This window comes from Gymnogyps californianus, chromosome 2 (assembly GCF_018139145.2).
Source record: "Gymnogyps californianus isolate 813 chromosome 2, ASM1813914v2, whole genome shotgun sequence".
Lineage (NCBI taxonomy): Eukaryota > Metazoa > Chordata > Aves > Accipitriformes > Cathartidae > Gymnogyps > Gymnogyps californianus.
The window spans coordinates 132500025-132515748 of NC_059472.1; the positions used below are offsets into that span (position 1 = coordinate 132500025).

At 39.8% G+C, this 15724-nt stretch overlaps 1 protein-coding gene, 1 long non-coding RNA gene and 1 other non-coding gene across 3 annotated transcripts; 1 reads left to right on the plus strand and 2 right to left on the minus strand.

Moving 5' to 3' along the window:
* Positions 1-1086: 1086 nt before the first annotated feature.
* Positions 1087-7528, minus strand: LOC127013654 (uncharacterized). The gene is made up of 2 exons (XR_007766102.1): positions 7319-7528; positions 1087-2032 (listed from the first exon to the last, which is right to left on the minus strand). It is a non-coding gene; the product is annotated as an uncharacterized LOC127013654 (long non-coding RNA).
* LOC127013901 (small nucleolar RNA SNORD93) lies at positions 1660-1747 on the minus strand. Its single transcript, XR_007766143.1, has one exon. It is a non-coding gene; the product is annotated as a small nucleolar RNA SNORD93 (small nucleolar RNA).
* A 206-nt stretch (positions 7529-7734) lies between the features above and the next one.
* On the plus strand, positions 7735-12838 carry TOMM7 (translocase of outer mitochondrial membrane 7). The gene is made up of 3 exons (XM_050892803.1): positions 7735-7919; positions 11322-11370; positions 12616-12838. The coding sequence occupies exons 1-3, from the start codon at positions 7736-7738 to the stop codon at positions 12629-12631; spliced, it is 249 nt and encodes an 82-aa protein (XP_050748760.1). The 5' UTR covers position 7735; the 3' UTR covers positions 12632-12838.
* The last annotated feature ends 2886 nt before the right edge of the window (positions 12839-15724 follow it).

The window sequence follows — 15724 nt, forward strand, 5'->3', positions numbered from 1 at the left end:
ACCTTCTGATGTCTACGAGAGGCCTTAATTACTCCTTACTATAATACTAAATTACTGATTCCAATCTTCCCTGTGCTGAAGATCTCAAAAGAATTTTCAGTGAAATCTGAACTACCAAAATGTGAAAAATAAGGACAGACATAAATGCTGATACTTTTGTTAATATTGGTTCAACTTTAGGTTCTGAAAGACAGTTCTTTCTGGAATGTCATCATTAGAAGGAAGCTCATGCAACGCATTCTGATGGAGCTTGGCAAGAGGAGGCGTGAACTGCTCCTCACCTTGTTGATCATGGTTAGGCCATGCTGAATTAGGAATATGACGAAAGGTTTGTCCTTAAGTTTCTGAAGTGAATTCACCCAAAGTGAACAATCAAGGTAAATTAATACCTACAGTCAGTTTAACCAATTTTTTCAACATTTAGATATACTGAGAGAGATTCAGTTTATACATATACTTGAAACACTTACTTTAGTCACTGGGTAATCTTATTCAAGATCTGAAAATACACATATTTTTACCTTTCCTATTATGCTCTGAACTCTGTAATTTGCATTATGAGTTGTTAAAAACTATTATAATGACAACACTAAAACCTAGACTATCTGTGATGTAAGAAGTAAAGCTATGCTTTAAAGTCTATTTAAATTAAAACTATACTAAATTCAAATTTAATTTAGTTTAAGCTTGAAAAAAAAAAATCTTAATTTTAACAAACATCCTTACTGTTCTGGAGGTGCCAAAGGAAAAGGATACTTAGGGATATACACCGTAACTGAAACTGTATATTTTTTTTAAACAGTGACTCAAGATAAAAACCAGAACAAACTCACATTCTAGCAGAACCCCCCCCCCCAACCTGTTCCACATCCACCTGGCACATTTCAACTCAGAGGTCTTTCTTTTTGCTTTACTACTGTTTTCTCTTTGCTTATAACCAGGAGATAATTAGTAGCTTGTTGTTGTTGTATACATTTACCTTGTAAAATCTGAAAGAGTCCATCCAAAATCACTACTGTAAATCAGCGAAGCGAATGCTGTGCATCAATCAGTTACAATTTTCAAATATCTCATTGTCAGAAAAAGTTGTTTCAGCAGCATGTTTATTTTTTGTAGATGGATGCTAAGAAAGACTATTACAACAAATGCTCACTGAAGAGAGGAAGCAGAATATGACTTTTAATTACAATTCTTATTTTTCAAATGCTCCAATTCTATGTTCTGTATCAAAGATTTCATTTTCATGTGCAATGCTGTCAACTGATTCCAAAGACTTACATTCTCAGTTTCATGGTTGTCTCACCTTAATACAACGTATTAAAGTCAGAATTGGTATAAAAACAACTATACCGAGAGCAAAGACTGTTTTGGAAGTCAGAATATATTCACTGTTCTCCTCATCTTGTTTCAATCATAGTAAAAATTTGCCTAAAACAAGCATCCTTTAAGTCCTTTAAAATATTTATAGATGTGTGCTGTTATAACAACATATTCTTCAGCAACAAAAATCTAGTTGAGGTCTGTTGACAAATAAAAGGTTTATATTCAAATAACTTTAGAGAAAAATCCTCCTAGAGCTACTGAAACCTTCTCTGCCCAGATGCTAAAAAAAAAAGCTTAATTTAAAAACAAAGAATCAGTAAATATGGATATTAGTTTTGGCCTCAGAAAATCCTTTAATCCATCAGATTTTTGCGTATCACTGAAAGTATGCAAGGAATCAGATTATTGTTTTCATCCTCGGCCACATACTGCAATCATAAAAACATGCATTTAAGAACTGTTGTGTTTTTCGAGGAACTACCTATGGTAAAAGGTAGCAGTATCTTTAAATGTAACACTTCATTATTAAATGAAGATGGGGAGAATGGGAAAGTCAAGTTTCAAACAACAGTAAAGTTTTGCAGCAGGTAATATTCAATTTTCAAGCACAACAGCAGTTCTTCTCAAAAGTCTCTAAAAGCATTTGATGAGGTTCTGTTGAATGCTGCCTCACCTCAGACTGCTGTTTCTCCTTCACTGGCCTCAGGAGCTGTAAGGAAAAATAATGACATCATTATGGTGTTTGCACTCAACTCCATATTACCCCTCAGTTTTATTTTTAAATGAATAAATTGTATAGTTATTGTATCCAATAGACAAAATTAGTACACTTTGCTTTTTGTTCCTACCACTGATAATTTTACTAATTTTCTAGATAGGCATCTGACAATACCGCTTTTCTTGGAAATATCCCATATCAGACAGTGACCAGAATATAGCCAACGAGTATCACACAGAAATTCATATGAAAGAGATTCTAATCTGGACAGAAATCTTTTATATGCATTACTGCTCTGTACTCCAAGTATGTTTTGAAAATATGCTAAATGCAAAAACTCAAACAGATTCACCCCCAAGTAATCTAGGTCTTAACAACATTCAAGAAAGAGACATTTTAGAATTCTGACATTTCCCACATGACATAATCAGACAGCCTTAGTCTTTTTTATTTTGACTGTAGTGCTTTCCACTTCTATTTGTCTCTTTGTGAAATGACAAGGAACATTTCCCAGACCAGTAGTACTCCAGAGTAGCTGGAATTTATTAGCCTAAATGAATGGGAATACTAAAATGGAATGGAAGAAAAGGACCATCATTACTAGGGCACAATAAAAATAGAAAGTTTAGTCATAATAATAAAGTGAAATAGAATGCCTAGTCATAATATACTACCATTTTTACTGACATCGTAAAGATTCAGCCTGTAATGGAAATCTGTTAAATACCTCTTGCTTATGTTCTTGTATTATTTATACTGATTTACAGTGTAATCCTCAAGTATGAAATATCTACCACAGTATCTTTGAAATGTAAGTTCCTCCTAAACAGAGTCAAACTCAAACTTTGCTCCCAAGCAGATTAATTTAACGCAGTTTCTTGACAGTAAATTGAAGGGGAAATCTCAAAAGTGAGAGTGGTTAGTGCATAATGGAGGTCCGCAGGGATTTCCTATGTAGAGTTTACAGTGATTTTTCACAAACTTTAATGTGTCACTTCACTTTGTCTCTTTCTTCAGCGTTCTGAGTTGCATGCACTGTTGCATGGCTTTACTTTGTGATGTGTTGAGATAAAGCTTTAGAGGTCTGGAATTCTTTAACCGGAAATGTACCCTTTGCACCAAAAAACAAAGACAAGCTAAAGCCATCAGACCGAGTGACATTATTTCCCTAAACCAGAGACTGACGCTTAAGTGATTCAGTCATGTCTATGAGAATCTCAGTTCTCTCCTTTACCCATAAAAACGGAAACATTTGGCCGGTTTACAATGAGTGTTAGTGGTATTTATTTGCTATGAAAACACAGTACTTGTGGAATTACTTCTAATCAAGTTAAGAAAACAGTAGGGACTCACATTCTTGTTGTCCTAGTTAAAACCTCTGCAATTTTATTTCTGATTTTATTGTTATTGCTGATCACATGAACTACGAGGCAAAAGAAATTCAAAGAGGTTTTTTGTAACAAAAAACTTTCAACATGTATGGTATTACTAATTTTCTTTTGTCACTCCAGCAACTGGGGCTTTTTTTTTTTCTTATTTAATGGATACACCATTCCAACTGTTTTTGTCTTCATTATCAGCCATAAGGAAAAAAAAAATCAAGTAAAACCAATATCCTTCACGGAAGTGTTACCACAATAAATTATAAACATGAACTAGTATGCCCACAGCATGCCCACAACATCCTACTTCTGTCTTCTCCAGGCAAAGCTGCCTCCATCAGTTTCTTACAGTACCTATTTCTTTGGGTATTACTTCTTCTCCCTTCAAAACAGCTCATTGTTTCATGCCCAGTCATAGGCATCTTTGGTTTTAGGGGCCAATTTTCAATATTTCAATTATTTGAATAGTGTTGTCCCACCAGCTTGAACTTGCAGGGAAGATGACTGATGCTCTCTTTTACCCTTTGGCTGAGTCAATAGCTCACCAAAGGACTGTTGAGGTCTGTAGACCCTCTAACACCCTAGGTGCAACAGGAGCCAAACAAGGCACAGAAAACTTCTGGAGTCAGTACAAACCTTTACTGTTGGCATGCTCTGGTTCTTTTGTGTTGTTTGGGGTTTTGTTTGTTTGTGTGTTTGGTTTTGTTTGGTTGGGGGGGGGGCACTGTTGTTTTTTTTTGTTTGGGGTTTTTTTTTTTTTTTTACTGCAAATATGATACTTTGGACAGTACGAGACTATGCATGTGTGTTATGATGGAAGAAGTGCTCTTCTCCAGCCACTTTTCTTAGTTTACAGATACCCTTTCTCAGCTTCAGTCTGTAACACTATATAAATTTAGACCATTAGCTATGCAGAATCAACTTTGTTTTATTTGCATACAAAACACATGCACTTGTGCTCTTCTAGGCCACAGCACTGATTTTGTTTGCAAGAGAACTGTGGCAAAGGAATATTAACTTTCTTGCTATTCATTTCCTGGCTTCTATGGTTAAATAAAGGAAATAACCTACAAACTTTTAGTCAAACACTAGAATTAGCAGACATGAGAAATGAGAGCTATTAAGGAAAGTTTCTGTGCTCTGAAAATTATTCCTTGACTTGATGTCTGAAGGAAAGAAGCGAAGCAGCTGGTACACATGGTACACTTTCGTGAATACCCCTTCCCAAGAACACCCACAATAAGAATATATTGTATCACACGCGACACTGTTAAACCAATTTATACTCAAAGGAGACAGAGCTGTTCAACCATTTGGATCAGCTGTTTAGTACATTTGACCTTCTGAATCCCACTTACACCAAAATTACAAGAAGTTTAAGGAAAATACCTTTTGAATTTAATTCCAATACAGTCGGTTACATTTTATTGTGATATTTTGTAAGAGATTATTAACAAGCTGTGTGCTGTAATGAACAGTTGGTTTTGTATGTTTAGAAAGAACAAGCTGTAACAGTAACTACGTTATGGAAACAGATCTGATTTGGTCTCATCTACAAAAGGAAAATCAATTTAATACAAACTGCTGAAAAATAGGTTCCTGCAGCAACCACTTCTCTTCCTTTGCAAGGGTCAGAAAAGAAGGTTCATTGGTTTGAGTTTTTTCTCTTTTGAGTATGACAAGCCATTACTGACAAATGAATGTGCCTCTTGCACTACACTTGTTCAGAATAATAGTAAATTTGTCATTTTGAATGTTTGTACAATTCTACTCACGAGTACTAGTTTGAAAAGTTTGACAACAGTGATACACCAAAAAAATTGAAAGCTAATGCAAACCTATGGATAGAAAGACTTGTTACCTCAATTTCAAGTTAGAATTCCCAGCTCGAATAGAAGACTACCCCTAAAATAATTTAACAACAGTTATGTAGTACTCAATTTCAGGAGCAGAAATACAGCAATCCACTGATGTACAAGTACTAGGCCAGATATGACAAAGTAGGAATATGTGACCACATTGGTAAGTACAAACTCACCGTTAATACCATCCAGAAAAAAGCAACAAACAGCACTTCAGAGACAGCTCTGTCTTTTATGGATGAATTATTTGTATTACTAGTTGCCTAAGATTGCCACAGAAAAGTCTTCATTAGTAAGTTCCATAAATTCTGGGTTTGTTACTGAAAGTGTTCCATTAATCTGGAGGTACTATTTTGAAGTAACATCATCTTGGTTGCTAAACAATGAACTGGGAAAAGCCCTACCTGCAAGGTGATACTGGGAACACTGTATTTTTTTGAAGTTAAATGAAGATATCTAGCTAGTATTTTTCTACCCATCCCAGCAGCTTACCTGCTGCAGAAAGAGTGGAGTAAGCGAAAACTGATTGTTCGAAAACTTCATCAACCAAAGCTAACTCTTACAAAGTCAATTGACACAACGTGTGCTTCCATTATTATGAGTCATTATTTGGAGCACACTTTGTTGCCCCTAATGACTGAGAATGTATAAAGAAAATATGACACATGATCATGTCATATGCCATTTGTCATGAAGGCATATTTTAGGAAAGGTGTAGGCTCACAGTCCAAGCTTCATACTGATGTTCATCTGCTGATGAACTACAGCACTAGTGCCTGACCTTTCTTTAGGGATAAGCTATTCAGTTTGTAAAGAGGCCACTCACGAACTCTAAGCCTCCACTTTACTTGTTAGATATTAAATATGTCAGTCACATGAGTAGAAATACTGATGTATCCCATCAAAACGTTTAATGCATATGAAAGCACAGTGCATATGGACTGGTTTACACGAGGAAAGGCTGTGTGGGTGTTCTGTAACAGGACAGCATGTTTGTACCACCACATCACCAAAATACTCTTTTATCCCCCACATTTTGATTTTTGGTAGACCGTGGCAAAAGCAAGCTGTGGGCTGCCAGAACCCCTCATGTGGCTTACAGTTTGCTACCTGTCCGTACCTGGAAAGCAAAGAGCAAGCTATAAGCTCATATTTTGATCATCTTGCAATGGCAGAGCAGGCATCTACACATTGGAGAAGGAAATGAAGTATCTGTATAAGTGATATTTGTTATAGCCCTGGATTCTTTTTTGGATCTAAAAGCATGGACCTGTTGTTATTCTTAACGCAACAAAATGGCTACATAACTTCAAGTAATTGCCTTAGGCAAACCAATACATAACATGCAGAAATTTAACTGTCTGGTCAGTAAATCAGGACTATGAACAAAACTGAGCAGATTTCTGCACTGTCACAGGGAGTGGTTTCTAAGAACTTTTTTCAGAGTTTCCATATGCAATTAAATTCCCTCCAAACTATGACAGGAGTTTGATATAGTTAGCAGACATGATATAGACTGCCAATGTTAAATACTGCAGCCACATTAGTAATACTAGGAACCTGAAGACCTGGATCTGGCCTCATTATTGCTGCAAAAGGTAGCAGACTACCTGAGAAAGAATGAAAACATGGTACAGATATGATGTACTCGCTGAGTCAACGGCACAGACATCATGCAGCAAGATGTCTTGTAAGTAGTGGTGTCAAACAGACAATAGCTTGGTGGTTAGGGCACTGCAAGGGGTTCTTGCAGAGACCACTCATTTATTAGTTAGAAAAGAAACTGCCTCGGTACTTATCCAGGCTCTGAGTTTGTAAGGACAAGCAGTCCTAAGCGCTGTATTGGCATTTTTTAGATATTAGGCCTAAAACCATAACGCCTCTCCCCGTATTTCTAGCCAAGCTTTCATCCCCAGAACTCCGCGTTTCCACAGACTGAACACATCGCAGAGTCTGGTATCAAAGACGGAGAGCCATTTCCGATTTCACCCAGAAACATTTTTCTTATCACTCCACCTCTATCTTTCACTTACCAAAGGGCACCTCCTAGCCTCCGGAGGCGGCGTGCAAAGCGTGCGCATACCTTGAGGGCTCCGGGAAAGAAACACAAATACATAAATGCAGGACCTACAGGCAGACGAAGAAGGCTCACAGCGGCCGTAAGCCCCTCACCCTCCAACAAACGCCCCGGTACTGGCGGGCTGCCCTCGGACCGTCACCCTCGCCTTACGCGGCTGGCACGACAGCGCGGGACAAGCCCTTCCGGGCAGCGGGCCGGAGCGGCACCAGCTGCCGCACTGCGCATGCCCGGCGGGCGGTGACGAGCGGAAGGAGCGCCGCCGCCACCGCCGCCGCCATTTCCTCGCCCTTCTCAGGGAAGGACCGCCCCTCCTCGCCGCCACCGCCGCCGCCGAGGGGGTGTCTCCTCCCCGCAACCCGGCGGCGGCGCGATGGGGTCCCGCCCACCGCCGCTGGCGCAGCGTTACAAGGGCGGCTGGGCTCCTCCTCCTCCTCTCTCCCCCGCCGCCGGAATGCCGAAGCTTAGCAAGGAGGCCAAGCAGCGGCTACAGCAGCTCTTCAAGGGCGGCCAGTTCGCCATCCGCTGGGGCTTCATCCCCGTCGTGCTCTACCTAGGTCAGTGGCGGACGGGGGAACCGGCGGCACGGTGCCCCAACGGCGCGGGGCGGGGGTGGCGCTCGGCGGCTGCTGGGGAGGCCGAAGATGGGGCGGCCGGGGGCGAGCGTCCCCCCCCCCCCCCCCCCCCCCCCTCCCTCCTGTCCGGGCTGTTACTGCCCGCCTGGCAGCGCGCGCTCTGCGGGTGGGGGGGGAGGGGCAGAAGGAAGGGCACGTGCGGAGGGGCGCCACGCCGCGCGCTGCCCGCCGTGACCCGGGCTCTGCGGCCCTCGGCGCGCATGCGCGGCCGGGGAAGGCGGGGGAGCGCTGAGGGCCCGGTGCTGGCCTGGAGCCCCTTGGGCCCGGTGTGGCGGCCCGTGGGACCCGCGGGGTACGGGTCGGGGCTTGCCCTTGACAGAACTGCGAGGTGGGTGGTTGGTTGGTTTGGGTTTTTTTCTTTAAAAAGGTTTTTCCGTCCCTTTCCCTTCCTGGAGGCAGTTCCCGCGCTGGGAGCGCGCGTTGAGCCTGCGTGCCCAGTGAGGGGAGGGGCGCCGGCGGTCCGCGGCAGGCCGGCGGGTCGGGCCCCTCTGGGGAGCGGGCTGAGCATGTACCGGAGCTGCTTAACAGCAAACGAAGCAGCGATTTAATTATGCATCAGTGACTGACTGCTTTAGTAGGCTCGCCTGTGTGTTTCTTGCAGTAGAGAGTCAGTGTGTGAGGAGAAAGCTGTCTGCGGCCGGGAGGTCGGCTTCGTGGCGCCGAGGGGGTTGCCAGCCTCTGGCTGAGGTTGGATTTCCAGCTAGGTACAGGTTACAGTCTCTCCCAAAATGGCGTGGCTCCTGTTTCCGAACTGCTGTGGAGCATTCAGGGGATGCCTTGATGTCATGCCTGGCACCCAGGGTGTGTTTCGCTTCCCCCTGTCATGGGGCTGGCTGGGCATCACTACCACATGGTAGTTCTCCTGCTGAGTTCGGGCTGTGTGCCGTCAGCTGTCCTTGTTAAAGAGCCTGACCTACTTAAGATATGCACATGTGCAATAGGCCTGACACTTTTGTTCAGTTCTTTTATGACAAGGGGTTCCAGGAAGGCTGATCCCTGCGGTTCATCTGGCTTACTTTCTGCCCCAACTCTGTTGGGCCTTTTGGGAAGAGCATCTAAAACAGGCAGGCATCTCTGCCTTGAATGCAAACATGAAAGAGGGTTGGGAGCTTGATGTGTTTACAGTCAAAGCTGATAGGTTGTTTTAATTAATTGAGGGGAATGCAGTGTCCAATTTGAAAGGCTTTGATTGTTCACATAATAGATAACAATCAGGAAAAAGTCTCTTCAACAGTTACATACATACTTTAACAACTGCAAGTAAATGAGGTCAAACGCTATGGAAAAAACTAATTGGTATTAGGTTTAAAGGTTAATTACATTTCCATTTTTAGTTTATCAGTTATTTTAAATTGATAATTTTTGGCTGGGAATTTCAGCAGTGTTTTGTGAACTAATTTTGCTCTTGCTGAAGTTTTGTTTTGATTTTGCTTTTATGACAGTATGAATATGGGAAAGATGCTCTTTGTTCTGAGGGACATCAGAGGAAGTCAAATAAGTTACTTCAAGTCATATAAAGCCATCTTATTGTGTTTACAGTTGCACTGATATCAGGGTGCCTAGTATATTTCTGTTATGTAGTGGTGAGAAACTCAGTTGTAGTAGTTTAACTTCATACCTCCAGAAAATAAGTGTGCTGTTCCACATCTACATTGCCTTCTTATAAATTTGTCTGCTGTAATGAAAGGACATTTAAGTGTGAGCAGATGGGAGGGGGACATGCAGGTGTCGCCTTTGCTTGCCATAGACATTTGGAGGTGGCATGCACTCAAAGTCTGTAGAATTGGAAGAACCTCTTTTGTACTGGGATTACACTTGAATCTGGGAGGGAAGGTGTAATGCAGTGGAAGGGCAAGAGGCTACACAGTCCTTGGTGTCACTGATTCAAGATAAATTTTTGTATTGACCCCTGTGTAGATGAAATGCATGCTAAACTAAACACAGGTGAGGAAACTTTCAGAAATTTTGAGCTTTTAACTTTCTCTGAAAGGCTTTCTAGGTCAGGATGGGATGCTCAGGGGATGTACAAGGGAGCCTGGTATGTGAATGTGCAATTATAGGTCGGGGGTTTTTTTGATGTATTTTTTTTAAATTTGCTTTGAAGTGGCTGACCCTGTTTTAAGTAGGTAAATCAGACCAGTGCAGTTTTGTTAAAGCTGGCTTGCTTATTTAAAAGTACTGGGAGGGGGCGGAAACATTCACACACACAGAGTGTGACTCCTAATACAACTTCATGAATTTTAAAGCAATTTTGCTGGACAGTATGGCAACCAAAGAAAGTGGGTCATGATGTTTAATAGTCTCAAATCACACAAGGTTATCTTCAAAGAGCTAACCCAGTGCCCATGAAGTTAATGGAAGTTTTTCCATTAACCTTCATGGCCTATGTTTCAGGCAAGCTGACATTATTTATTTTCTGTAAACGAGGGAAATAATATATCTTTCATGTAACATCCATTTCTAGATAGCAAGTGTAGGAGAGAGTGTGTTGAACAGTGCATGAATCGCATGATTCTGCTTCAAGACTTTTAATTTACAGTCCAGCAGGCAAAGATAGATATTACGTACACTGAACCTTCAATTGCTTCTCTAGCATACGTTTGCTTTAGTGAATTGGTATTTGAGTCATAGCTGGGGATGAACTCTTAGTAATTAACTTTCTTTTCATTTTCCTGGGTGTTAGTAGATTGACAAACATCTTGTTTCTTTGCAAGCTTTAGTACTAGGTGGCTTTTCAAAAAGTGCCAGTAAAAATAGAAGATTTTAGGTTTAATTGATTTAACAGTTAGAACTCTGTCATCCTAAATTGAGTGAACTGTTATTGAAATATTACTTTTTAAGTTCTGCATCAGATGTCATTGCAGAACATTGCCTGTTGGGACTCAAGGTGCTCGCTTATACCGGTTATACGTGTCACTGTTGGTACTGCCTTACTAGGTTGCTTTCTGGACAACACCTAAAATCTGCGTGTTTGTGCGTGTATAGGTATGTATGTCTTGATCTTCGGGGTAGATAACTTCCTCCATCTCGCATAGCTAATTGTCCCTGAATTTTAAGTCAGATAAAGATGCAGATAAGAATTTAAAAAAAATATATATATAGAACTGTACACTTGTATTTATTTTCTCTGCTTTCTAACCCTGATAAGAATGTGCAATTTTTATTCAGGTTAGTACACAGCTTCATGAATCACAGTTCTCTACTCAGTAGGTTTTCTTTTTTATTGCAATTTAATGGGCTGGAGTAATTTGATAGTGATTTAACTATGTAGGAGTCTGCACATACATATATATAAATATGTATGTAATGTATGTTTCACTTCAGGTTTTAAGAGAGGTGCAGATCCTGGAATGCCTGAGCCAACTATCTGGAGGTATGTATTGGTTCCAAACATACATGCAAACCCAATGCAGACAGTTACTGTTTTGGATGTTATCTGTGGACAGCAACAGTTGCGAATGTTGCTTTCATCCATTGTTTTCAGTTGTTCAGGGTGAAGGCACAGCTGGTCGTGGTTCTTGTTTCTTTAGAAATCCAAATGAGAAGACAGCAAAACACAAGTTCTTGGGAGGGCCTTTCTCTTAAGCTTGCCTGGCTTTTGGTATATGGGACTTCCTGTACCTTTTGAGTGGAAGCTGCCCTTCTAATCTGTTGTAGAGCTAGTTTATGCGTTTCTGCACTGAGGAATAACTTCTCAGCTTTCTAGCATGAATTTAAAACAAAACCCAGTCTCCTTCTGCCTTTGCAAATATGGTATTAACACTGCATAAAAGCTGCATGAAATAAAGGGCTATATCCTTCAATATTAGTCGTTGTCGTGAAGCAAAGTGCATTTGCTCATGTTGCCTCTTTCTTGTGGGACTGTTTGTTAGTGCTGCAATATCATGGCATTAGTAATACTTGAATTCTTTTCGTATTTGAGTTTTATTGGAGGGCTTTCATGGGTCAAACTAATTAAATTAAAGTTTTGAAGAAAGTGTGACTCTTTTATTTGTCTTGAAATAACTTTGGTTACTGTGCAGAACCAGGTATTTGTAAGACAAATAATTGATTGACTGTGTTGTTTGCAAAGTCATATATTAACTCTCCTAGCTTCACATAGTTACAATGTATAGGAATCTTATTTTTAGGATTCAGCGATTCAAGGGAGCGACTTTTAACAGTAGAAAATATGAAAAAAAAGTGTCAAGATCATGTTACAATTTCAGTAAAATCTTCTGTTGTCTTAAGAACTAACTTGCTGGAGTTGTTTGTTTGCTGACAGTGTTTCTATGTTTAGCTTCACTAGCAGTTTGAGACTTTTTTCCTTGGTCCATTGAGTGTATCTCTGCACAGCATAATGTATGTATTTCATACCAGAGTGTATGTACATAGATACCAGAAGCATGTGTTTGGTCTAATCCGAAGCTTACAGACGCTCATTTTTCTGAGCACATGTGCATGCTCAGAAGGCTTAAATTTTATTTTAAAGGTGGCATTATTTCGGTATTTTGGGGGCTAGCATTTATTCTGTACATTTTCAGGGCTGTTCCTCCAGACTTGTGTTTTACAAATATCCATTTAAAAACAAGTACATGCTGCAAATCTGACTTTCGTTTCCTCCCCCCTCCCCTTTCAGTCTACTTTGGGGATGAAGGATGTGGCGGTCCTGTTCTAGAACCAGCCGATGGACAAAGAAAGTGTCTGAAGATATGTACATTCCAGAGGATGAGGCGGACACTTACACCAGCTGGCTCAATCAGCGTGCTAATGACATAGGTTGTACATACAACAAAATGGAGTTTATATGGACCTAACTTATTTGCATTACAGTGTAATTAAATAAATACAATTTGAATGGATACGCATTGTTTTTTAAGTCTTTACATAAGTATAATGTAGTGATTTCTTTATTACAGAAAGTATAACCCGTTGTGTGTGGGGGGGTGTTCCAAAATATGGTGACATTCAGCCCCCATATTTATCCCTGTAATGATGGTCTTTTGGGTAAAGATTCTTTATCTTCACGGTAATCAGAAAACTGAGCTAATGTTTTAAATAGTTCAGTGTTCTTCAAAGATTTCTTGCCTGAATATTGGTAAGCCTCTGCAGCTGGTCACTATGCTGACCTGTTGGGTTTTTTTTCCCTTCCTCTTGGATTTGTTCATCTCTGGATACATTAAGGATTGAGAGACATATACGTTTTTTTCCTAGCATAGTCAGATAGTAAAAAGTATACTTTTCTGCCAAATTTACCTTTAAACACTATGTACGTTTTCTGTAATTTGGGATGGGGTGGGAAGACACGACAGAAGTGCTGTGTGTGTATATGCGTATATAGTGCTCTTATTGTAAGAGGAAGTTATTAAGGTATAACTGAAGGAAGAAAACAAGTACACTAAACAAGGTATATGCTTTGTTTTTACTCCAAAGTCTTGCTCTTTGGAATATTGTTGGTTTGGTTTCAGTTGGTTTTCTCCCTTTTAACACTGAAATTCAAGCACTGAAATGGCAACTGCTTGGTTTCTGTTAAATAGAAACTGCATTGGGTAGATTACTCTCTCCCCTCTGGAACTGTACAGGCTAGTTTGTATCTGTGCGGTGATTTAAAAAAAAAAGTTTATTAGCTCCAAATTATCATTGCAACAAAAGTATTCTAGATTTCAGATTGGCTTTTGTTTTAACCCCATAGACTTTCAGATGGTTTTTACATTAATTAAATGTTTAAGGAATGGGAGATTCCTCAGTTTCTCATCTGCTATGAAAATTCATGGTAAAACATTACTGTGTTTAAGGGCAGACATGATTGGAAAAGCAGGACACATTTATGAGAGCTAATGCATACCAGCATGTTCCTTAAAATTCCATTAATCACAGTAATTAAATCAAATGTCATGAAATAGTGGAATAGCTAATGGTAATAGACCGCTGACAGAGGAATAGAGCAAGGACTGAGTGCATAACACTTTTCTTGTGACCCTGTATCCTGTTGCTAGTGCAGCTTTTCTAGTGCCTTTTTTGTCATGGTAACTTGAGATTTACGTAACCACTCATATGTCTTAAATGATGAAAGGAGTTCAAATTCTGATCCTTTTTCCTGACTGATCCTAATTACAATAGTAATGAAATCATCTTTTGGTACTTGATAGTGGCTTTAATCATTATCAGGAACATTTTTCTTCTGTTGAATCTAGTGGAATAACCTGAGATATTGAATACTAAGAGATACGGTATTCAGTGTAAAGTAATCTGATTTTGAGAAATCTGGGTTTTGCATGTCACGTGCAAATTGGGTATACAATACCCAAAATGCAGCAGTGGGTGGATGGACCCAAACACCTGCATAAGTGTGTTTCATGTGCTCTATTGTGTCAGACACTTGAGGATGTGGTTTGTGGGTCTTAACCACCACATGGTTGCTCTGGCTGCTTTCCAAGAATAATAGTATTTGGTAAGAGGTAGAGAAATAGGGAAGTGTTCTTGTCTCTTTCGATAAAGTTTTACGTAAGCATGGATATATCAAGCACAGGCCAGATTCTGTGACCTCACCATACTGAAAATTTCTCTTAAAAGTAGTTGTAGTTCAGGTTTTTTGAGACTTGGAGTTATTGGATAAATATTGCTTATGCAATTTTTACTTTTAAAATTTCATTTTAAGCACATTGAATAGCAAATTTTTGGTAATTCACTGCTATTATGGAAATAAGTGAAATTATTGTTCTCAAAATAATCAAGTATGGTTCAGGAAAGTCATTAGCATAGAACCTTTGGATTTTCAAGTTGAGGAAAAAAAAGTCTTTCATAGTACGTTCAAGTCAAGTTAAATTGAATGCTAATATATGGTATAACGTTTTTCATTTGTACAACCAGACAGTGTTTCATTCGGTATAGCGCTCTCTGTAACTAAAAGGTGAGTGAAACTCCTTAAATAAACACTCCTTTTTTCCCCTGGAAAAAAACAGAATAAGCATTGATCATAAGTCTTGGTAATTAATTGTAAGGTAGTAAAAAACAGAATCGGAGAAAATTCATTTTTCAAGTTTAAAAATGAAGGAATCTTTGGTAGCAATGTCTTGAAATCACTTTGCAGTTATTGTTATTTTCACAAAATTCAGATGTGCTTATATGAGCAGATCAGTGTTCTGTGAAGTTATATGTTAAACAGATTCCTATGAAGAATCTTAATTCCCAAAAATAACTTCAGCAAATACACTAGTTCTATCAAGACCTTTTTTTTTCTTTTTTTTCTTTTTTTTTCTTTTGGTGGTACTAGGGAGAAGGCGGCAGGTCTCTGGAGTAAATTGGAGGGACTCTCATGTTTGTCAAGACTGTGGGCTAGGGACTTGAAGTTAGGTGTTACTTGTTCCAAGTGTTTTAATCTCTAATTCTTGCTTTTCCATCTTTCTCCCAGTAAAACCTGAGAAAGTTTTTATTTTACTGTCGGATGGGAGACACTTAAAGAACAAATGTGAGCTCCCTTGCTTGACTGTATTGATCTCTGTCAAGTGAATCGATGGCTTCCGGAGCCAGGTATGGATTCTTTCCTGTAGTGGGGTTTGTGATGCAGTCCTGCGAGACCACATATGAACTCTTAGTGTTGGAATAAAGTCGATGAGTGTAGTTAACTGAAAATTGAGCTGTGACTTCCACAGCTAAGCTCAAGGCTACAGTCTGAGAGGTGTGAAATAAAATCATTGATACCTTCCTGTGTGTTGTGAAGATTGTACTAGCTTTGAGATATCCAGCTG